This window comes from Anguilla rostrata, chromosome 14 (genome assembly GCF_018555375.3).
Source record: "Anguilla rostrata isolate EN2019 chromosome 14, ASM1855537v3, whole genome shotgun sequence".
Taxonomy (NCBI): domain Eukaryota; kingdom Metazoa; phylum Chordata; class Actinopteri; order Anguilliformes; family Anguillidae; genus Anguilla; species Anguilla rostrata.
The window spans coordinates 4,262,971-4,286,168 of NC_057946.1; the positions used below are offsets into that span (position 1 = coordinate 4,262,971).

Genomic DNA, 23,198 nt, shown 5'->3' on the forward strand with positions numbered 1-23,198 from the left:
GTTTCCTGCAGGGAGGAACGACAAAACCACAATGGTTTTAAAGTGCATGCCACCGCACACACACACGCACCTGAACACCCTCTTCAGAAACTCGTTTTAGCCAGGAGAGGCTCCTGAACACAAAGGACAGGGCAGGATAAAGCGTCACGATTTCGATCGCTCTCATTCCAAGCAAGCTTTCTCACCATGACACACACATACTCACCTGTTTTAATTAAGGCCATCTGTCTAAGCCTTTTCTGTGTGCTTGATTTAAAAAAAATACATATATATGTGGAAAACAACACTTAAAATGTCTACCCTTTGTGTACAGTGCATTATGGGAGTCAGGCAATAACAAGTGGACCATTCAATCATATTTAAACAAAACTTTATTTACACAAATGAACCAGTGATCAAAAGCCACACCAGTATTCCCACAGTGTATACGGCCATGTTATACCCCCAAGGTGGTCGGCATAGCAACGGTACGTCCATCTACCCTCACGGTGAACTTCAGAAAAGGGGCTGAGAAGCAGCACAGAAACGTCGTTCACTGGCCAACTGAAAACAAAGATGCACTGACCCGGCTTGGGAGAGAACTCTAGAACAAAACTTTCTAAAAAATCAAGTTTCACAGGCATTCAGGCTCACTTTGAGCCGTTAAAGACATTTACACAGAGAGCTCTCTCGCTGTTGGTGCGAGACTCCCAAAAAAACCCCAAGTCTTCGCTCAGAGCGAGAAAGCACAAGACGCTGACACACTGACGCCCAAAAGTTCCAGGCCAGAGATGTCCCTCCAAGCAGCATCCGAGATTTTTAAGTCCAACGTCCGCCCAGGATTCGGAGGATCTAGAAGCGATCGCCAACCGGACTGCCGGGAGGGGTCGGCGATCGGCATTCGCCCCCGACGAGGCGCGAATTGCGGAACATGAGGGAGCCGGTCGCGTGGACCGGCCGGGGTCCTCCGCCACGCTGCAAGGTGTCCCACATTCCCCGGCGCCGGGAGGGCAAGGTGAGCGAGGAGCGGTGGGAGGCCAGGAGGCTGGCGGCGGGCGTGTCGGAGTCGGAGCCCACGAGCACGCGGTAGTTCTTCCCCTTGTTCTTGTCCCACAGGACGGCGCCCTTCCCGTGGCGGAAGGACACGCAGAACTCCAGCCGCTCCCTGGGGTCCAGTTTTTCGGGGAGGGGGATGTCGAAGGCGAAGAGGTCGGTGTCGGCGGGCCCGGGCGCGGACGAGGGCGTCGGCGGCTGGTGGACGCAGGGCACGTCGCGGTGGCTGCGCCACGAGTCGAAGGTGATGCGCACGTGCGCCGCCCTGTCGGAGCCCAGGTTCCGCGCCCGGACCGTGCCGCTCAGCGACTCCCCCGACACCCGGCAGCTCTCCAGCAGCACCAGCTCCTCCTGCAGGCGGGCGCGGAACGCCGCCAGGTCCGCCGCCGGTGGCGGGAAGCCCAGCCGCAGCCGCAGGTGGCGCCCCCTCCTGGACGGAGGCCGCAACTCCGGCGCCCTCTCGCCCGCCTGGTTCGCGGCCCCCGGCCCCGGCAGCCAGGCCACCCCAGGCGGAGTCTCGGCGGGGGCCGGCGACCGGGGCGCCTGTTCTTCCTCCTCCTCCTCCTCATCCTCGGAAAAGTAGCGCACGGTCGCGAGCGGCAGGCCCCTGGCGTCGGCGAACATCACCCGCTTCTTCCTGCGGAAAATGGGGCTCCTGGACAGGGGCGAGTCCGGGGAGCTGGGAGGGGACAGCAGGTGGTTGAAGCTGCGGGGGGCCATCCTCGGCGAGGTCAAGCCCAGCCAGCGGCGGAGTGGGGGACTCTCGGAAATGCAGAGCTGTCCCGCCAGGTCCATGGGAGACAGCGGTGGAGGCACATTGCGCAGCACCCTAGGGAAGGAGACAGAGCTTAGCGTACACGTCTATCAGTGGCGTAGGCTTCGTTTGAACATTGGGGGGGTGGACCAAGGGACAACAACTCGCTTCTGTGAATGAAGCCTTTTACCCCAGTGGCTACTGCGTGAACTGCAACGCCTGGTTGCAAAAAGAACTTGAAACCCCACCCACCCAATGTTAAGTCAATTGGGAAAGCCTGAAAAGAGGCCAATTTTCTCTGAGGAAATATAAAGTCAATATTTTTTTTACACAAGAAATTATGGTTTAACTAGTTAATCCCATCCCTTGTAATGTCTCCCCTGGGTCCGCCAAAATTCCCAAATCTGGGTGCGTGCAATGTGGCTTGTCCTACTACTGTATGACCATATAAGATTTCCCCGTCAGCGCAGCCAGGCAGAGTCGTTTTATTCCCATTAGCTAGCTACATACGATCTCACCATTTAAAAGTTCAAGATCCAAAAATGTTGTGCGCTGCCTTCAACTGTAGCCTACTAACCGCTATTCTAAGGATTCTTCTCTCCAGTTCTTTCGGTTAATACATTTGAGACATTTTCAGATAAATAAGGTTCTATGTCAAAACGCGATTTATGACCATTTCGGGGTTTCAACTGATTGATTTTCATAAAGTCTCGTCTTTTATAATTTGTGTATGTTGTTTGTGAAATAAGATTTGTAAGAAGTTTTGAAGCTTCTTTAAGAAGACAAGATAGCGGGATTTACTTAGCTAGGGGAAGCAAACTTACTGTCTTGCTATCGATCTGTTTATCTAGCTAACTTGCTAGCTAGTTATCTCGTGATATATCTGTCTAGCTATCTAGAGTTCTGTTACCTATCTGTCTATATAACTAGCTAGCTAGTTAGCTAGTGATCCATGTGATCTATTTGTCTATGTAAATATCTGAACACTAAACGCATCTTGCACAATTAACTTTTTTGAAATGTTATGACAGTACGGTTCTGTGGTTGCAAGGCCACGCTTTTTGTCCAGATGTGGGCGTGTCTAATTGCCATGTAAGATTTTCCTGTAGTGGACTCCAGTCTTTCGCTCCACTGCGCTTGCGTTGGTTGCAACGGGCAATGTGGCTGCGCCCTAGTTTGGGCTTCATGCGCCAATGAGCATTAACCGTAGCAGATCAGTGGGTGGCGCCATGAAGCACTTCGTCCATATTTTTATACGGTCTATGGGGTGGACACATGAAACGGGGGTCTGGGGGTCCTCCCCCATGAAATGTTGAGCGTCAAACACTTTATTTCCTCCATTCTGGTGAATTGTTATGCACCAATTTGTGCCTTTTCTGCATCAATTTATGGTGGAAATGCTTCTTTCATGTTTGTATTGGGGGGGACAAATGTACATGTTCTAAATATCTACGCCTATGACGTCTATAATAACCACAACAACATAACTGGGTCAAATACATGTCTGGGGGAAAAAAATGTTAAAACTCTTCAGATGCAAATACTCAAAGGAGATTTGAAAACTGCCCCGCAGAATTCTGAGATGAAACACAATCATATGAAAGAAGAATTATTTTCACCAAAAGTGCACTGCATTTATATTGATCTTCATGCGTGCGATATCTGCATGTGTCATCCACAGATGGAGATACCGCGTGATATCTATCTATCTATCTGTCTGTCAATCTAGCTATCATCTATCTATTTTTAAAAATATTTGTATTGGTTGACCTTACCTTGTACCGTTCATCTTCTCCCGTTTAACTGAGTCTTGATCAGGAATAAAAGCGCTCCGACTCGGACTTCCAACAGAAGTGTCCACCTGGAAAGAAAAGGGCACATACAATTTTAGGAAGAGTTATAATCGGCATGCAACATTAAGGCTATTTACATTTTACATTCTTGAAAAGAACCGACGAATAATACACTTCAGATAATAAGTCCGATTAAACGAAAATTTGCGCTACTCTGAATAGACAGATATTTATCTAGTAAGTCGTACTAACATGCTAGAGGAGACGAAATATTCCACAAACGGTCAAAACGTCTCAACACCAATAGCAACGGCATTGATAATGCGATAATCGCAGGATATATCAAAAACCCATCAATGATATATCAATAATATACCTACGCCAGATTTAAATTAAACTTTACATGAATATAAGTTATTGCTTGTTCAATACTTACTGACATTAGCTTATCGTACCATTCCGTAAGCAGTGGGAAAGAAACACAGCGGACTGAGACATGAAGGTATTCCGATTAGAAGCAATTTTTTCGAGTCCACGGGATCAAGGCAGTAATTCAAATATCCAAATTCACGCAGTGAATTGAGGCAGTAAGGTACACTATCCTGAATCAACTTAACACTAAACAACGTAGGCTACTACCGAGTTTTATTGTCCTGACAGGCGCGCACAAATTCACGTGATCTCTTCGCAGTGGCCAATCAGCTATCTCCTTTAACTGTCTCGCGGAAGGTGTGAATCTGAAAATCGTAGATGTTGGAAGCAGTGGTTACACAGCGCGCAGTGCAGTAGATTATCTCGATCATAGAGTCTGTGCTGCGTATTCCACCGAGTTATAGTGATCTCCTATAGAGACAGGAGTATAAATCTTCTAAATATAGATCTTTTTTTTTGTTGTTTGTTTTCTCTTGTTTTTCTTCTTTTTTATTGCAGTGATCTGAGGAGTTTTTTGGACATTGGGACCGAAACTTTTTAGTTCATATATATAGCCTATATATATTTTTTAGTTAAGGAATTAGTTAAGGAAGCATGACTGCAGGACTCACAATTGGGACACATTGGTTTAAAAGTAATCCGTTTATAAAATTTTATTTAAAAATGTTTGCAGTCGGCGATTACATCATTGCAATGGGTCACGGCCTATTCTAGACAGTTCCTGACATGCAGACAGGAACACCTGATCCCCAAACCAGCACAGACATGTCAACATATAACTGAGCACTATTGCATCACACGTTAAACTTCTTACATGAATGCACAATATATTACAGATCAGCATAACACAATGCATTTCAGACAAACTATGTTCATTTGAGCGTTTAGGTTCCTCTTTAAAGGATGAATAATTATTTCCACATTTTTCTTTTAAAAAATGTAATACCATAGCCTAGTTAAATGCATAAATAATATGTAACAATACTCTGTCCCATCAACATAATCATACCGTGGTTGCAATTATTGTAACATAAATTCTTGTTGTGCAAACACTCGTGTCCAGGAACTCCAACATTAATTACATCATATGCTAATTAGCATTGCATTGTATGTGTCTTCAAATCACGTAATCGCCTGATGGGGAAACTGGAAGCCTGGCGCCGGCAAATCGTACATGGAACATGCACCACGTAACCACCACATTTAGCCAGAACTGCAGAAAGAAGATCACCGCGCAATAAAACAACGCATATTTGCCCTCATATTGCTCGATGGAGGCCAACAGCTGGGCTACGTTGAACTCTCTTTAACTTAAACTCGTATTCAGAATTTTTAAACGGATCTGTCCAAAAAAAGCATGTTAATAGAACCATTTGCTCTCGTGCTATATCCACAGTTAGCGTCTTTGTTTAGTCCTGTAATACTTGCATTTTTTCAGCTGTTACGGTGCTACAGATGGCTGTCCTGTTAGTGCATGTTTAACACTGCATCAATACAGAATATATTCCACAGCATACACACACACACACACACACGTATATATCCATATAGAATTTGCTTTCTGTCAGCTCTTAACCTACTTGTTACAGTGTTTTTTTTTCCTCGTAAAAATGATGTTGCTTAATAAATGTTTTGTAGTCAGTGACAATTAATGTATGTCAGCTCGTTAAAATACAAACTATGAAAATAGGTGGGGAATAATGTGGTAACCTACAATATGTGAGGAACGTAATGAGTAATGCAATGTATTCAAGACATGAGTTATGTGTTTGGTAGCGCTGAGAAACTCTGGGAAAGGGCTCGTCGGTAGCATCCTGCATCAATAGACCGGGTTATTATGACGTTAACTGAAAGAATCTGGAACATGTGCAGCAACGTGTTTTCGGATATGACTCGCTCAAGGCGACAGTCCCTGTCCATGCACAGTTTCACACGATTGTGTTCATTAGCATACATACATAAATCAATTTTCAGCATATAGATTCTGTGTGGGTTTCACGATGAATCTTACTGTGGTGTCGTAGGTCTCAAAACTGGGTTCAAATCCGGACGGCGACAGCGGCGGCTGTCTACCCCCGCCAGCACTGTAAGGTGATGCACAATCGACCGTAGCGGGGGTTCAGTGGGTCGGGATGGCCAGCGACCCCTACTGGTCAATAAGGCTCCTGCAAGTCCGTCTGTTTGGCTGCGCACGAGGTGTTTTCCAGTGCGAGCGCGACTTAAGAACTGTGATGCAACAGGGGGGGGCAAATGAAGGGGAACGCACTGCTTTCGCGATAGTCGGCAAAGCCACACCCCCAAAGTCTGCATTCCCAACCCCCAATCCGGTCCGCGATCTTGCCTCGGGCGTCCCTGCCATAGTGAAATAATCAAAGCCGCTTGCTGCCGTCAGGAGCCAGGATTACTGTATTAGATGCACAGCATAACCTCTCCAGTACGACACGGCCACAACAGCACTACACAATCTACCCCTCTCAATGCTGTGTGCCAAACAGAGGAGAAAGTGGGTCCAATTTGTGATATTTGCTCACCTGTCATTAAGGAGAGTCAGGCTGAATTCCCAGAACAGAGCCCGTTTAATGTGAAGCTGCATATCCTTGCCTGTTAATTATGTGTTGACAGTGTGCCACTATAAATCAGTGTCATAACTCTGCTGGTGTACAGTGACCCAATAACCCAACAATAACCCAACCACCCGAATCCAAGGTCAGGGCAGAGACTCAAAGCACTGGGCTAGTAGTAAACTACCCAAAATGCACTTGTAAACGCAGAGAGGAAGTGTGTCACACCGGGGCCATAGCTATATAGGGAAAGTTTTGCAAATGCATATGCATGTAGGGTGATGCTAGTTTTCATAGACACTCAAAGCACTGAGCCACTTGTAAAATACCCACAATGCACTTGTAAACGCAGAGAGGAAGTCTGCCGCACTGAGGCCATAGGTATATAGGGAAAGTTTTGCAAATGCATATGCATGTAGGGCGACGCTTGTTTTTCCTGACTGTGTAAATGTCACCAAAGGGCGTGTTACACCGCAGAGAGAAAGTGTCAATAATGCATGAATGTATTTTTTTTAAGTGGGTGCTTTGGTCATTGTCCCGAAGGTCACTGAATAAAAATAGACTAACCCCTTGTTCTCTCAGGCAGCATTCAAGATTTGCCTTTGAAAAGCAAGGATACCGCATATCATTTTTTTGCAAAGTATATCCTTCGCACAGTAAGTATTTTGAAAAGCATCATGTCTGCCCTGGGGCCCTTGAGCTGAGCGTGGTTTTGAAGGAGGTGCGTTTGTGTCCCTTCCCTGCTCCCCCGCCCAGGCCACGGGCTCGGTGAGCAGGCGTTTCTCCGTCTCAGCTCCACGGAACAGGAGAAAAAAACGGAACGTGAGCCGCTTTTGGCAGTTTTTCTGTTCCCTGCAGGTCATTATGTAACCACCGCCATTGTTGCCGCTAACTGAAAATGGAACACTTGTGCAAGGGCAAGCGTTTGGATATGGAGGGGGGGGAGGGGGGGTGGTGCTTAACTTTTTCTCCACAGAATTAATTTGGGAACTATTGCCAAAATTTGGTTCATATTGAACGTGACAGGCTTCCACAGGCTTCCATCAGGACAGGTTCCGGCTAGAATGTGTCTCTGGCAGATTTGCACCAGCGAAATCTGACTATTTTGGCCTGGAGGTGACTTCACCTTTGCATGTTGCCCCGTGTGTTGGGAACGAAAAGGCCTACAGCGTAAGACTTGCCGATGCTTTGTTTTCTGGAACAGCCGACAGTTCAGAAGCGTGTGTGTGCTGCCAATCCGACTGCTCCTCTAAGCGTGGAAAAGGAGCGCCTGTGTCTCGCCCCCAGAACACCCCCCCTCGCTTCCCAAATCGCACGCCAGTGCAGCAGTTCTATCACAAATCACCTTCCATTGGCGTCGGCCATTGTGATGTCATAATACGCTCTCATTGTTTAACCACACCCTGTTGTTGTTGTTTTTTTCTTTTTTCCCCCTCTGAATCCGGAATGCCAGATCATTATCATTAGCCCCTCTGATCAATTCTGTGTCCCCCTGTAGGCTCAGGGGACCACAGTTTGGCTTTCTCTGTTTTCCATCGGCTGAGCTAGGTGACCATTATGGGGGAGACGGACACTTCATACGGTATCTGGTGCAGGCAGACTACAGCCATTGGGCCCAGTGTATTATTAAGACAGGCGCTGACCCAAGCCTTGAATCTATGGCCAGGTTTGAAGCATTCCTGAAGACTGTTTTTCAAGGTCGTAACTGGACACCTGACAGTTGGTTGTGCCACTGCACTGACACCCAGTGCATTAGCAGGACAGCCTCCCCACTGCCTACTGCCCGTACCTGCTGTTCTATGGGTCATCGGCTACCCAGGTGTCCGATGATGAACCTCATCTTCAGATTCCAGCTCCAGCTAAAAATTTTAATTGTACATTTTGTCTAGCTTTCCACAAACTACGCATGACCCAAAAAAATGCCATTTTGCGGCAAACACACAGAATATATTTCTTATGAAGGACTGCATTTACGAAAGAGAGTTGGGGCAAAGATACGAATGTGCACGGTTTTCTGCGTTTCTGTTATTTTATAAGAATATGAACTGAGCTCATTGCAATGCATGTGCGTATGGTCAACTGGGTGCATTAAGCACTTTATATTGGAACGTAAACAATGCTTTACAATGCAGACACATGACAGAGAATGAGCCACACGTCCATTATGTTCTTTCCCCCACTGCTTCCCAGACTGTAATGCAGATTTGCATTGAAAAGCGTGAAGCGCAATGAATTGTGGGATATTAAGTAACTCAAATAGGAATTTGAATAGAAATATGTCTGTTCATTTTGGCTGAACTAATTTTTATATCTGCAAAAAAAAAATCATATACACCATTACATTTTTACAATAATAAGGATAGTGTACAACATATTGGAAATTGAATATGGGTATAATTCTCGTCAAGGCCCTAGTCATCTGAATGAACTCTCCTACAGACTGACAGTTCTGTGATTGACTGGTTTATGACAGGTAAGTCTGCATTAACCACACTGAGCTGACCTGGCCCTCATCTCCACCAATGTTCACAAGTTTTTGCTCTTGACCTGCAGCCAAACCGTTTGCAAATCATTAGGAGAGAAAGAGGAAAAAAAAAGAAGAAGCTGTACTTCAAAAGAATGTTTTAAATGCAGACACCGCTCCTCTGCGCAGCTCACCAGACTTGCATTCGGAGCACACTTAACGAGAGCACTCTGATTCAGCTCCTCGCACGAAAGCAGAAAGCACGTCCCACTCCGGACGTGAACCCGCAACCGCCTGGTCGTCCGGTTCTCGACGTCTTGTTCGGTTAACCTGTTCGGCTTTGTCACCAAACGGCACTTATTTTTAATTGGGCCGCTCTTTTCTTTGTGTCGAAAGTGGGTGAATCTCTGAGGAGAGCGCGCCCTGATTTTTTTGCCCCCAGGGCGCACGCGGCCACGCCCAGGGTGTAGAATGTCGCGGCGTTCTTGCTTGGAATGCCGCGGATTACGTAACGGTGCCACGGCAACGATTTTCTCGCCTCATACAGTGGTCCGTCTGCACAGCGCGGTATCACCAGGGGGTTAGAAAATGAGGGATATTTTCTTGCGATGATTACAAAATGCGGCATGTTGCATTCATGGTTGTTTCCTCCATCCATCCATCCGTCCATCTGTTATCTATACCCACTTATCCTGGTCAGGGTCACGGGAGGTGCTGGAGCCTATCCCAGCGTGCGCTGGGCGAGAGGCAGGAATACACCCTGGACAGGCCGCCAATCTATCGCAGGGCACACACGCCATTCACTCGCACACTCATACCCATGGGCAACATAGCTCAGGAGGTAAGACCGATTGTCTGGCAGTCAGAGGGTTGCCGGTTCAAACCCCGCCCTGGGTGTGTCGAAGTGTCCTTGAGCAAGACACCTAACCCCTAACTGCTCTTGCGAATGAGAGGCATCAATTGTAAAGCGCTTTGGATAAAAGCGCTATATAAATGCAGTCCATTTACCAATTTAGGGTATCCAATTAGCCTACGATTGTTTCCTCCCCTTTGATAAAAAAAAAAAGCCTCTGAATTCAGAAGCTTCAAGCTGACTATTTTGGTCAGTGGAAATTTTGGGTTGTGACTGTGATTCTCAACAGGGACGTTCCATGCACACATCCCACCCGCAACGCTGTGTCACCTGCGAGGCCTGCAGCTGACTCAACCGAACAACATCTTCCGGCAGACAAAATGGCGGCAGACCTCTCGAAAGACGCAGCCGTCCACGGACAGCACGCGTAATCCCATAATTACTCTGACGCAATGTACGTTACTGACACAAAAACGCGCCCGTCAACCATTCGTGTGTTCGGTTTGGCGTACGCCTCGTTCCCCATGACTGTCACCAAACACAAAGGATCTGAGATAAAGGGACTGGGCATGAAAACGAAGCGTTGTGTCACGAGTAAACTGCTCTTCAGTCTTTTCCGTTTCAACGTGAAACAGAATTAAAACAGGTAATGGGTGCCCAGTGCATCACAGGGTGGATCCATTGTCATCATGATAACCTACAAAATCACAACCTACTTACCCCACCCTTAGACAGGATAAACTGATTACCCACAAAGAGCAGTTCTTCCTGGAAGCCACAGGGTTACAAAACATGCACACACACTTGCCATATGAATCAATATGTAAGCACACTTGCCTGCTATGAAGGTGGTATATGTACGCATGCTTGCCTGCTATGAAGGTGGTGTATGTAAGCAGGCTTGCCTACTATGAAGGTGGTGTATGTAAGCAGGCTTGCCTACTATGAAGGTGGTATATGTAAGCACGCTTGCCTGCTATGAAGGTGGTGTATGTAAGCACGCTTGCCTGCTATGAAGGTGGTGTATGTAAGCACGCTTGCCTGCTATGAAGGTGGTGTATGTAAGCACACTTGCCTGCTATGAAGGTGGTATATGTACGCACACTTGCCTGCTATGAAGGTGGTATATGTAAGCACGCTCGCCTACTATGCAGATGACATGTAAGATTACTGGTGTTGTCCAGATACCACTCAATAATACCATTGGATGTAGCAGAGTAGCAGAACAGGTAAGGAACTGGGCCGGTAACCCAAGGGTTGCAGGTTCAATTCCCAGAAAGGACACCGTTATAGTGACTTTTGTGCTAAGCACTTACCCTGAATTGCTCACGTTAAAACTTCCAGTAAATGTGATGTGTACCTTTCAAGCGACCGGAGCTGAACTTGAGAACGTACCGCTGTTACATTCCCTTGCTTTGTGGAGTCTGCGTGCCTGTCTTAATCCTGTAGGTGGAGCCGATTAGGACTTGATTGCCTGACGACGCACACCCGTGTCCACCTGACAGTCAGGTGGATAAAGCCTGAAGACACCTCAGCTTCTGAGAGATTCCGTTTGGTTTTCAGATTCCTTTGCTTCCTTGTGTTATAAAAAAATTTGCAGCTACTCTGTTTTGTTTTTTGTTGATGCTTTTCTGTTGTAGGTTGCAGGTGGTCAGGCAGTTTCTTTTCTTTCTTGTTTTAACACATTTTAGATAGATAGGCCAGAGTAGAAAAAAGACTTGCCAACAGAATCACTTCTTTAATTTGCCTTGGTAGTGTGCTTTCTTCTAGATGAGAAGTAGCCTAGTTCTGATCTGTTTTCTACCTGAACCATCCTGTTAATCTACATATGGTAATGTTTTTCTTTTTTTTTTTGTTATGTTTGTAATCTTATCTTTTTGTTCTTGTATAAAGATTTTGACTCCTTATTTGTTTTGCTGCATTTGTTATGTTACTGTCTATTGTAGTCCCTGGTTACTAGAACTCAGGTTGGCTTTTGGGACAAACTCAATGATGCGGTATGCTAAGTATATTCACTCTGTAAACTGTTCACATTTTTTATCTGCAGCAGCTGGTCTAGCTCATTGTTAATTACACTAATGCATATGCGTAGGTTTGGGGGGGAGACAGACAGACAGGTCACCCCCAGTATTTTCGTACAAATTAACTGCTAAAATAGTTAGTATGCTTGTGAGACTTGACATTTGATTATATGATTCAGCAGAGTGTCTCCCCCAAAGTTGAAATGAAACTATGCCTACGCACTAATGATGACATTATGACTCAAATCGTACAACAGGGCCCAAACTGCAGGAGGTCCCATGGGCTGTGCTAGAGCCGCTCATAAGAACTTTTTGCTCAGTAGCTTACTGACAAAATTCTTCATTTAGGTGTTTTATTGAAGTGGAAATACATGTGGCCTTTAAATATAAAATGCCTTGAAGCACTTTGACAAGCGCGTGTTCACAACTGGATAAGGCTGGCCGGAATTAATCAGGCTATGAATCATATATATGGTGACTGTGACCTTTATGTTCGATAAATCTTATGACTTTTGATCAATGAGGAAAGTAAAAAGGGCCCTCCACAGTTAGTGTTCAAAGAGCAGCTTCCATGGACCGCTTGAATAATGCTGCCCCCTACTGGCCAATGACCGGCACATTAAAATCTATTACAAATGAACACAAGCGCTCTCCCACATTCAAGTGAACCGGAGTCCAACGTCCAAATGTGGACACGTTTTGTCGACAGTGGTGTTTGCAACCAACGTTGACACCTGATATAGTATCTTCATACAATATTGAACTCTTACAGTTAGATAAAAATGCTCACGGTCTTATTATGCTTACAGTGATGTGAAAAAGAAAATGCACAAGGTCATATTTATCTAGTGTTAGGACCTGGTGTGGGTTAGATGAGGTTTAGTTATGTCCATTTTAGATCCAATAATAAAGGTTAAATGTTGTGTTGGAAAACGATCTAAAAAGTAACTGTCCTCCAAATCTATAAAAGCTGTAGATGTAACAATTTGCAAAGCAATCCTAAAGACCCCTGAAATATGGATAACTGCACTGAGAACCCTCCAAAATCTGGAATATGGACAGAAGTGAAAAAAGAGCTGTACCAGGTTTTACTTCGTGCAGTTATCCAGCAAAGTCCGTAATACTGCTTTGTGAAACAGGGCCCAGATCCTGGAGAGCCGCAGGCTCAGCTGGTTTTCATTGTTACTTTGCACTTAATTAATCAATTAAAGCAGCTGATTACACAGTTAACTCACTTCACCTGGTTACTTGGGTCTGAATAGGGAGCTGATTTTAAGGTGAAAACAAAAACCAGCAGAGTTTATGGCTTTCCAGACCAGGGTTGCAGACCCCTGTCCTGACTGACGAGGCAGTAATAACGTGTGCAGGTGTTTGAATTAAAAGTCGGCCGGGTCCCTTCGAAAAAGCCCTATGCAAATAAAATGGATTTGATTGGATTAACTGTCTGCTGATTTTATACCATTCTATCTTCTACTCGCAATTTCCTTTTACTCACGCCACTCTGAAACACGACGCGCCCAATTAAGACACCCACAGCACATTTTGCACAAAGCAGTTTGAAATTAACGTAGGCTACAGTTCACTGATATACATATTGGGCACGAAGCTTCTCATCGGAAGTTGATTCTGACTTGAGAAGTTGCAGTGTTGTCGGTGATATTTGCGGACTAATTTTAATTCGGATTGCATTGGTTACATTTACAGTGTATTGCTTGTTCTTTTTTTTTGTCAGCCGGTTTTAATTTGCTCATGAAATACTCAAATTTTAGCTATTGTTGAAATGATTAATAATCAGTAATATCCATAAGAGACAAACCACTTGTTGCTAACAAAGAGAACACGCACAGGCGATTCATTTTAGAACTGTAGTTTTCTTTTTTGCCTGAAGTTCTCGGACACACGTCAGATGGCGCTCGCACAATACTCACTTAATCTCGCGATATTAGAAGATGTACCGTAGGCATAGGGGAAGACGTGTGGTGGGAAGCTGTTAGTTTGTTGCGGGTTTTCAGGAGAGAAGGCAGCGTGTGGTGCATCTGGACAGTAGCAGTCATGGTGAGATTAAAAATATATAGATGCACGCAAGATTATTTGAAAATAAGTACATATAGCACTATGCCGTGCGCCTTAATATATATGTTAGCTGATACTCTTCGAGTGTGCGACTGATTGTGCAAAACGCTACACAGGACCGCGGTTTTGCTAATGTTGCAAGACCGATACTTTTCATCTTTTTGGCTAACATTATGACATGTTTGTGGCATTTCAAATACAGTATTTGTTCTGAGGATTATCGTGTAACTGTAAATATAAATAAGCATGATAATCTCTATCATATAGTGTTAATTTACTTTTTAAATTGGCTATCTTTATGGGTGGTGGGTGGCAGACGTTTAGGCCTTGCTTTGAGGGTGGGGAAAAAATGATTGTGCGTAGTTGCATGCTCGATAATTTGATAAATATCTATATCCTGATGTATTTCACGTGAAGTATTGTGTAAATGAATATACCGTTTCTGTTGTATTTTGTACGTACCCTATTGTCTTCTATGAACACTGATTGAACATTGAGCCGGTGTCCACGTGTTTGTTAGCGAAGTAGCCAAGCAGTAACTAGTGTCACCAAATGAAGTAGCTAGCTAACGTTAGTAACTAATAATACCGTGGAAGATGTATCAAGTAATCTGATGTAGTCATTCAACATTTTTTAGGTGGGTTAGTTGGATAATTATACGGGAAATTGTGCAAATGGTTGATTAGCTATCGTAGCTAGAAACCCCCGTTGATGTCCTCTAGTTCAGGTCGCCACGTGGTTGCGTTGAAGCACGGCCAACTAACGTTAGCTTAGTGGCTAGCAGCTAGCTGATGGCTAACGTGTAGTTCCACCATGTTTTAATTATTGCCAAGTCAAACTTAATTTAATTTTAGTTTCATATTTTATTTAGCTTATTTTATTTAGGAAATGTGTTTGGGTAATAATGTGTCCACTTGCACATGGTCTCACGTGGTTATTTCCTATAGGTGCTGCTACACGTGCTGTTTGAGCATGCCGCCGGCTACGCGCTATTCGCCGTGAAGGAAGTGGAGGAGATTGGAATGCTTCTGCCGCAGGTTAGTGTAACACTTTATTCCCGTGTGCTTTATGTGGTCGTTTGGAAATTGGAATATTTAAGGGTAGAAGGATGCAAACGTTCACTTATGTGTTTGATAATCGAGTGTGCTTCGATTTCTTGGGAGTTTGACTGCCTATCTTTCTGCTCTCAGGTGGAGGAAAGTGTTCTCAACATCGGGAAGTTCAACAATGTAGTGAAGATGGTAGCTTTTTTCCCATTCAGGTCGGCACAGATGGCACTGGAGAATATAAATGCCATCTCGGAAGGTGAGACCACTGGCTAGGACCCAGGACTAATTGGCGCACTTGCATACTATTGAACATAGAAGTTGCATACTGAATAGTAGACAAGTATACTGATTTAGGACACTGCCCTGGTGTTTCTCTGAAGAGACAGGGATCTACTTTGTGTGGGGTTTTGTGCTCAGATGTAATGATGTTTCAATAATCTGTCAATCCACTGAAGAACAGTGATGCCAACAAAATTCCAAACTGAACGTCTGAGCCTAGTAAGCACATCGTCTTGTAATCTGAGGACTTTTGTCACAGACTGCGAAAGCCTGTAATTTTAACGGTCCAGCCTTGGTGAAGCTGCGACCCCAGTCAACCTCTCAGTTACGGTAATCTCTCTGCAGGAGTCGTACATGCGGATCTCAAGCTGTTCCTGGAGACGAACCTGCCCCCTGGTGGCAAGAAGAAGCACGTGCTGGGCGTGTCGGATGCGAAGATCGGGGCGGCCCTCCAGGAGGAGCTGGGTCTCTCCATCCAGACCAGCGGGGTCGTGGCAGAGGTGCTCAGAGGTAAACCGAGGACCAACATGGGTCCCACACGTCTTAATCCTGCACGTCTGGGCTTTCATATGCTGTTTGGAGTGCGTAAATCTTGAGAGAAGTACCTTGATTACTGATCCCTCCACAGCTGGAAGGCTGAAAAATGCATAGTGCAGAACAGTGACACAATTTGTAATCGCATGTTGACGTCAGATTTCATAATGAAATTTCTACATTGTGGTGTCTTGTTAAAAAGGGGTCAGAGGTCATAGAGCCTGCGCTGTAGTGATGTCACAATCTACACTGATACCCTGATGCTTCATACTGAAAAGCTGAACAGCCAGGCTAGGGGTGGGGTGTAAATTGTGCATCATGAGGTTTGTAGTTGTTGAGGGGGAAAGGAGCAGGCTCTAATCTTTCCTCCGGGACGCGCTCCTCCAGGGGTGCGGCTGCACTTCGCCAGCCTGGTGAAGGGGCTCACCGCCCTGGCCGCCTCCAAGGCCCAGCTGGGCTTGGGCCACAGCTACTCCCGGGCCAAGGTCAAGTTCAATGTCAACCGGGCCGACAACATGATCATCCAGTCCATCGCTCTGCTGGACCAGCTGGACAAGGACATCAACACCTTCTCCATGAGAGTGCGGTAAGCGCAAAACCCCTCCCCCATGGTCCCCTCTGTGTGTGTGTGTGTGTGTGTGTGTGCGTGCGTGTGTGTTCGCCAGGGCTGGGGTCAAATTCCATTTGAATACAGGAAACTGGAAATTCAGGAATTGGAGGCGGGGGGTGGTGGCGGCGGCGACGGCGGCCAGTGTGTACTGTGCTGCTCTGAACTGTTATCGGTGGCAGTCCTTGTACGTGCCTGTTCTTGTGGTGTTGCGTGGTTACGGAGAGCGGCCATTTTGGCTCTGTTCCTCGGTGCAGGTAGACTCGCGTGGTTTCAGCGAAGGTTGACGAGTCCCTGCCTGCTTGTGTGCCGTGTGTTCAGAAGCCCTCCCAATGCTTACCGCAGACAGCGCCCCCTTGTGCGCTGGCTGTATAGGAGGAGGAGGCACATTAACCCCCCTCTCACCCACCCCCCCACACTTGCAGGACGGCGTCACTGAGTCTGTCCAGCGGGGGGTGGCACTGAGGGAGGAAACAGTTTGTGGGTGTCGGTCCCTGGTCGGTTCCATTTCAGTTCAGGAAATGAATTGAAATTTAGTTGGTGAAAAATAAGCTAAATCCTTATAGTAAATTTATATTGACTTAACTTTTTTTATTTATTTTTTTTATGAAACTGAATGAAATGGAATTGTATTGCAAGCCTAGTTGGCATCTTTCTTTTTCATTTCTATGCCTGAAATTTCTGTCTTATTTTCTTACACTAGTTACTTTTTGTGATGTGTACCGTTTCATTTGGTAATTGAATTTTTCCATGTTTGACTGGTGGCTACCCATAAAGTGATTGACTCTGTCCCCCCAAACCCCACCCTGATTGCCGCTCACACGCTGTGATTGGCTGAAATCCCCCCTCTCGCCTCTGTGATTTATCTGATTGGTCCTCTCTCTCTCTCTCCCTGTTGTGGCGCAGTGAGTGGTACGGGTACCACTTCCCGGAGCTGGTGAAGATCGTGAGCGATAACTCCACCTACTGCCGCCTGGCGCGCCTCATCGGGAACCGGAAGGAGCTGTCGGAGGAGAGCCTGGAGGGGCTGGAGGAGGTGGTGATGGACGCCGCCAAGGCCCAGTCCATCCTGGAGGCCTCCCGCAGCTCCATGGGTCAGTGCGGCCACGCCCGTTTTTTAACGCCTCAGAGGCCCTGGGGCTGATGGGGGGGGGGTTCCCCTCCAAGCCCTGTTTATTCACACATGCTGCTGCTCAGGTTTATTTTGTTATGCGAATTAATCGAAGCAGAAGCTGCCAGTGTTTGCCGTTGTTTCAGAATCGGGGAGTGTTACTAATTGGTCTGCTGGATCTCCAAACGATAGGAATTTCACATTTTGGGGAATTTACAAACGTCAGAATGTAGATTAGCAAATAATAGGAAGAGAAGAGCTGTGTGACAGACACACACACATTAACAGAATAGACACATGCATCAAAGGCTTGGTTTTCAAGTCAGTTACAACTTCAGTGAGGTGTTTAATGCGTTCTGGGCTGACTAATATTTGGACTAGATTGGGCCACTGCGGTTCCACCCGCGTGTTGCTGATGCAGTGGTTGCTATAGTAACGCAGCCTGCCAGTGTTCCGTGGCCTCAGCACTGCTTGCCTGGCCTGGGTGTTTTTTCCACCGTGCTGACCTGACCCTCATCCCCCCTCCCCCCTTAACCCCAGGCATGGACATCTCCCCCATCGACCTGATCAACATCGAGAGCTTCTCCACCCGGGTGGTGTCCCTGGCCCAGTACCGGCAGGAGCTGCAGGAGTACCTGCGCTCCAAAATGGGCCAGGTGGCCCCCAACCTGGCCGCCCTCATCGGGGAAGTGGTGCGTGCTCCCCGCCCGTTAAATACACACGTGTGCACTCACACACACACACACACACACACACACCCAAGGGACACGTGATGTTATACCAAATCTGTCAATCCACTGATCTCCGTGATGACAGCCTCTAGGTGCTGATCTGTCCCACACTTCCTGCCACTCAGTCAGATCACCATCTCATTACTCACATTTTAAACCCCATTTTAAGAAGATCCTTTGTTTTCACTGGTATGCAGAGTATTTTTCTCTTTCTGTTGTTCCACTTCAGTTCAGTAGCATGTTAAATTCTCAGGGATCTGCAGAGTGCCTGAATGTAACCCAAGTCTGTCAGATGCACAGTGGGTCTCAGGCTGGTCACATGACTCAGGAGCTGGGGTAGCCATTCCTGGCCCGAGTACGACGCATACGCTTTCTCCTGCAAGCCTGCATGTAGAGAAGTGGTCGTGTCTGAGCGTATTTAATCATTTCCTCCCCCCTCCCTCCCTTCCCCCCCCCCCCCAGGTGGGAGCGCGGCTCATCTCCCACGCCGGCAGCCTGACCAACCTGGCGAAGTACCCCGCCTCCACCGTGCAGATCCTGGGAGCGGAGAAGGCCCTGTTCAGGTATTGGCCCGCCCCCCCCGCCGCGGGGGGGCCAGGGGTGGCTGCGGTGATGGCAGGGCCGGGGCCGAGACGAAACGGGTGATGGGGGAGCCCCCCCGCGTGATCCCAAACTCCCCCACGTACCCCACAGTCTGAGTCGCTGCCCTGGGCACCACAGAGAGGTAGTTAGACATGCAGATCAGCTCAGGCGGGGAGATGGATGCTCTCCCAAATATTTTACATTGTACCTGCGCTTAAGAGCGTGTACTCCAATGCTCTATGAAATGGCTGTGCCTGTTCAGAGTGCTTCTCAAACTAAATAACTGGGTCATAACCTGGATTGCATTCAAAAGGGGGAGAAGTCACGGTATATTTCAAAGAGCATTATGGGAGATTGAGTCCAAAGCTTGAGATAATGACATACTTTGGACTCAACCCCTTTGTGAGCTTTGCTTTTTATACACAACTCCCAACTTTCACATCTAGACAGTTAAAATGGTGGTCTATATGGGCAGATGTTGAGGCCGCACGGTTGGACACACGGTAATCGGAGGTGCCGATTGGCTGGCAGCCTTAACCCGTTTTTGATTGGGCCCCCCTTCTGAAACAGAGCGCTGAAGACCAAGGGAAACACGCCCAAATACGGCCTGATCTTCCACTCCACCTTCATCGGCCGCGCGGCGGCCAAGAACAAGGGCCGCATCTCCCGCTACCTGGCCAACAAGTGCACCATCGCCTCGCGCATCGACTGCTTCTCCGGTGAGCCTGCCGCCGCTCCCGCGTCGCTCTGTCTGCCTCCCCCCGCTCTTCCCCCGCCCCCGTGGGGCCCGGTGGTCCGCTGGCTCTTTGCGATGATGCTCATATTTTTCGTCAACAGTATCCCCGCCCCTTTTTCAGGGGGCGGGATGGTGAGAGTTTTAAACACTGAGCAAAAGCCCTGCGCGCTGATTGGCTGCGTCCCCTCGAGGGGGCGGGGCCAGCCGGCTGAGCGCACCTTTGCCATGGCACCGCTGACTCCTCCCCCTCTTTCTCCCCTCCCCCCGTGTCACAGAGGTGCCCACCAGCGTGTTTGGGGACAAGCTGCGGGACCAGGTGGAGGAGCGCCTGTCCTTCTACGAGACGGGAGAGGCGCCGCGCAAGAACCTGGACGTCATGAAGGAGGCGGTGATAGAGGTGAGGGGGCGGGGCCTCGGCTGTGATGCGTACGGCCGCTCGGTTGGTTTAACAGCATCCAGTGCTGTCCTGTTCCAAAATGAAAAGCAGGAAAAAGTGGTCTGGTTCCTCCAATTACGAATGAGCTTGTGAGGAAAGCGTTCTTTTACAGTGAGCCCTTTCCTCCTGGGTCAGATTTAAGGGAGCGGCTGTCCAGATAATATTCTGCGTTGTGAGACGCTCCCTTGGGCGTGTGAGGTTAAACAGCCCCTGTATTGTGAGACGCTCCCTTGGGCGTGTGAGGTTAAACAGCCCCTGTATTGTGAGACGCTCCCTTGGGTGTGTGAGGTTAAACAGCCCCTGTAATGTATTGTGAGACGCTCACTTGGGTGTGAGGTTAAATAGCCCCTGTATTGTGAGACGCTCCCTTGGGCGTGAGGTTAAACAGCCCCTGTATTGTGACGCTCCCTGGGGGTGTGAGGTTAAACAGCCCTGTATGTATTGTGAGACGCTCACTTGGGTGTGAGTTAAATAGCCCTCTGTATTGTGACCTCCCTTGGTGTGTGAGGTTAAACAGCCCCTGATTGTGAGACGCTCCCTGGGCGGAGGTTCTAGCTTTGAGGCTGTGAGTAATAGCCCCTGCATTGTGGACGTCCTTGGCAGCCCAGTCTGCGGGGGGGATGACCAGGTCGGCTGGCTGTGAGTGATGAGCCTTTCTTACCCGACTTTCCTGTGGGGGTACAAACTGATTTAATGAGCCTGACACAGCCAGCCGACACACTACCCCGCTCTGATTGGACAAGCTTCGACCAACCCCAGTACCGATTACCTGAAAACACCCAATGGCTGTGTACCATGCTTTAAATTTATTTTTTAAATTCTGTACAATTGCTAGTTCTCTAAATTCTCAGTGAATGGCCCCTAGAGAACCACGTTTGGGTGTCTTGTGTACTGTGGAGGTTTCTGCTTGTATAATGTGATGAAGGTGCATCTGCTAAATTTGTGCAAACCCATCCCCCTCCCCCCCCCAGGCTGGAGAAGTGGCCGCTGAGATCAAGAGAAAAACCGAGAAGAAAGAGAAGAAGCGCAAGAAGAGGGAGAAGAGGAAGCTGGAGGCGCTGTCCACCGGCGAGGGCGAGGAAGAGGAGGAGGAGGAAAAGGCGAAGGTAAGCCAAGCCAAACTGCCTGGAAGTGGCGCAGGATGTGCGTGCATGTTTAGATTTGTGACCGGACCTGACCACGTGGTCCCTTCACAGTGTACGACATGCTACATCATACCCCTCTCCGAACCATTGGCAGGGCTCTCACCGTAGACCTGATCACTGAAGTGAGTGGGACATCCGTTTTACCCCCTGCCCCCCTCCCCCGGGGGCGGCTGAGCTGTCAGTTTGGTGCTGGGAAGGGGGGGGTGGGTTGAGGTTTGGACTGTCTTTTCAAAGTTTTAATCGAGTTGGTAATCGTTGCTGACATTTGACCAGTTTGATTTTGAAGGAGAACGTGACTGAGTCCAGGTCATGTGAAGGTGTGTGTGGGGTGAGGGGGCTGTTGGATTTGGGGACCTGTTAGAAACTCTGCGTAAATGTTTCAATTCTCCTCCCAGGATGAGGTGAACGGAGACGCAGAAGCCGTCGCCAAGAAGAAAAAGAAAAAGAAGCAGGATGAGGAGGAGGCGGCGGAGGAGAAGGAGGTGGTGGAGGAGGAGGAGTCTGCCCCGCTGAACGGCGCAGAGGACACGCCCTCGACCAAGAAAAAAAAGAAAAAGAAGCAGGGTGAGGAGGTGGTGGAGGAGTCGGCCCCGCTGAACGGTGCAGAGGACACGCCCTCATCCAAGAAGAAAAAGAAAAAGAAGCGAGCGGAGGAAGAGGGGGCGGAGCCTGTGGAGGAGGCGGAGCCAGAGCCTGCCGAAGAGGCGCATTCGAACGGCGTGGCGGACACGCCCGCCGCCAAGAAAAAGAAGAAACGAAAGAGCGAGGCGATGGAGGCGGAGCCTGCCGTGGAGGCGGAGCCTGAGGTCGCACCAGAGACGCCTCAGACCGAGAAAAAGAAAAAGAAGAAAAAAATGAAGACTGACGACTGATAGCTGGTCTGGACTTCGTATTTGAACCTGTACAGTTTTTTTTGTTTGTTTTTGACTGGTAATTCAGTGTGTCATAAGCCTTGGGCTTGCTTAAACGTTTTTTTTTTTGGGAGGGAGCGTTGAATTGGCTGTTCGCAGCTGCACAGCGCGGACATGACAATCTAAGACTCAAAGCACACTCGGTTGGTTTGTTCGCTCTCTCCCCCCTTTTTATTTTCTTTTAACTGTGAAACCATGTTTCTACAAAGTGTTGCTCAGTTTTTTTACGTTTCATTAAGCAATCTCAAAGCACTTAAGTCATTCTGAATGTACATAAAGATGTGCTTTGCTTGTGCCTTTAAGTCGATTTAATGCTATGGACCTCCTCTGTCTGTCTGGCTAAGGCCTCCGTTTGTCAGGCACTTTCAGGTGCATGGAGTCCTCCTCACCATCGGGGGTGCTGGTTATATTGTATGCGGGCTCCTCACTAGGGCAGTAGAGGCAAGAATGTGAGCAGTTGTTTTCCGCAGTCCTTGAAGTCCTTAAACTTCAGAAAGTGACTGAATAATATCCAGCTAAACAGAATTGCTGTTTAAAATCTTTTTGCAGCTAGTAAATTCATATACTTTACTTAGTCAGTCTCTAGGGAAGTGGTGTAAGCTACATCTCCAATATCCAAGTACGGTCCTCCCCAAGAGTAGCAGTCCGTTCAGTGGAGGCCGTTTGAGTAGTCATTGTGTAAGTGTCTTTGGCTGGGATTCCACATGGATCTGCGTAGTGTTATTTTTGATGCAAATTCTCAACACACCTGGACTTCTAATCCGCTTCGATACATGTAGTTTTTCCAGTTTTTGAGTTCAGCTGAAATTCAGCCTATGAAATCAAGCCCTTACTTGTGGTCCTTAAAAACATACAACTGTAAACGGAACACTGCTGCAGGACTATGTATGAACATGTAATTTCAAAAGTGACTTTTCTTATTTTGGACATCTGTAAAAATAAAATGATCCTTTTGATTTGGTGTTACCACCAGCATTTAAATTCCCGCAGCCAAATGTATGAATGCAAGTACTGCATTTTTCTAAATTTCGGTTAATTTTTTTTCAGCAACAATAGAACCAATGTCCCGTGTAAAACATGTTACTCATAGCAAA

At 47.4% G+C, this 23,198-nt stretch overlaps 2 protein-coding genes and 1 non-coding gene across 13 annotated transcripts; 2 read left to right on the top strand and 1 right to left on the bottom strand.

The window, feature by feature from the left end:
- Positions 1-353: 353 nt before the first annotated feature.
- LOC135239183 (protein phosphatase 1 regulatory subunit 3C-B-like) lies at positions 354-13,033 on the bottom strand. Of its 6 annotated transcripts, none has more exons than XM_064307690.1 (3): positions 12,993-13,033; positions 3,562-3,647; positions 354-1,861 (listed from the first exon to the last, which is right to left on the bottom strand). In XM_064307690.1, exons 2-3 carry the CDS (start codon positions 3,573-3,575, stop codon positions 832-834), a joined length of 1,044 nt encoding a protein of 347 aa, XP_064163760.1. In that variant the 5' UTR covers positions 3,576-3,647; positions 12,993-13,033; the 3' UTR covers positions 354-831. The 6 variants fall into 6 exon arrangements, with proteins under 6 accessions (XP_064163760.1, XP_064163758.1, XP_064163759.1 ...); XM_064307688.1 differs by lacking the exon at positions 12,993-13,033 and adding an exon at positions 11,206-11,294; XM_064307689.1 differs by lacking the exon at positions 12,993-13,033 and adding an exon at positions 6,023-6,160.
- A 784-nt stretch (positions 13,034-13,817) lies between these two features.
- Positions 13,818-23,060, top strand: nop56 (NOP56 ribonucleoprotein homolog). Of its 6 annotated transcripts, none has more exons than XM_064307681.1 (13): positions 13,818-13,965; positions 14,931-15,020; positions 15,174-15,288; positions 15,657-15,821; positions 16,233-16,431; positions 17,359-17,546; positions 18,104-18,255; positions 18,757-18,857; positions 19,447-19,595; positions 19,888-20,009; positions 21,020-21,154; positions 21,589-21,678; positions 21,766-23,060. In XM_064307681.1, the coding sequence occupies exons 1-13, from the start codon at positions 13,963-13,965 to the stop codon at positions 22,063-22,065; spliced, it is 1,809 nt and encodes a 602-aa protein (XP_064163751.1). In that variant the 5' UTR covers positions 13,818-13,962; the 3' UTR covers positions 22,066-23,060. The 6 variants fall into 6 exon arrangements, with proteins under 6 accessions (XP_064163751.1, XP_064163753.1, XP_064163752.1 ...); XM_064307683.1 differs by having other exon boundaries at positions 21,775-23,060; XM_064307682.1 differs by having other exon boundaries at positions 21,589-21,675.
- Positions 20,687-20,754, top strand: LOC135240240 (small nucleolar RNA SNORD57). Its single transcript, XR_010325628.1, has one exon. It is a non-coding gene; the product is annotated as a small nucleolar RNA SNORD57 (small nucleolar RNA).
- Positions 23,061-23,198: the final 138 nt, after the last annotated feature.

Bases quoted from the DNA above. Each gene is read 5' to 3' on its own strand.
- LOC135239183 (XM_064307685.1), bottom strand. The intron at 1,862-3,561 runs GTAAGGTCAACC...CTCCTTCCCTAG, and splicing joins GAGAAGATGAACGGTACAAG to GGTGCTGCGCAATGTGCCTC.
- nop56 (XM_064307679.1), top strand. The intron at 19,596-19,887 runs GTGAGCCTGCCG...CCCGTGTCACAG, and splicing joins GCGCATCGACTGCTTCTCCG to AGGTGCCCACCAGCGTGTTT. The intron at 21,155-21,588 runs GTAAGCCAAGCC...TTCTCCTCCCAG, and splicing joins AGGAGGAGGAAAAGGCGAAG to GATGAGGTGAACGGAGACGC.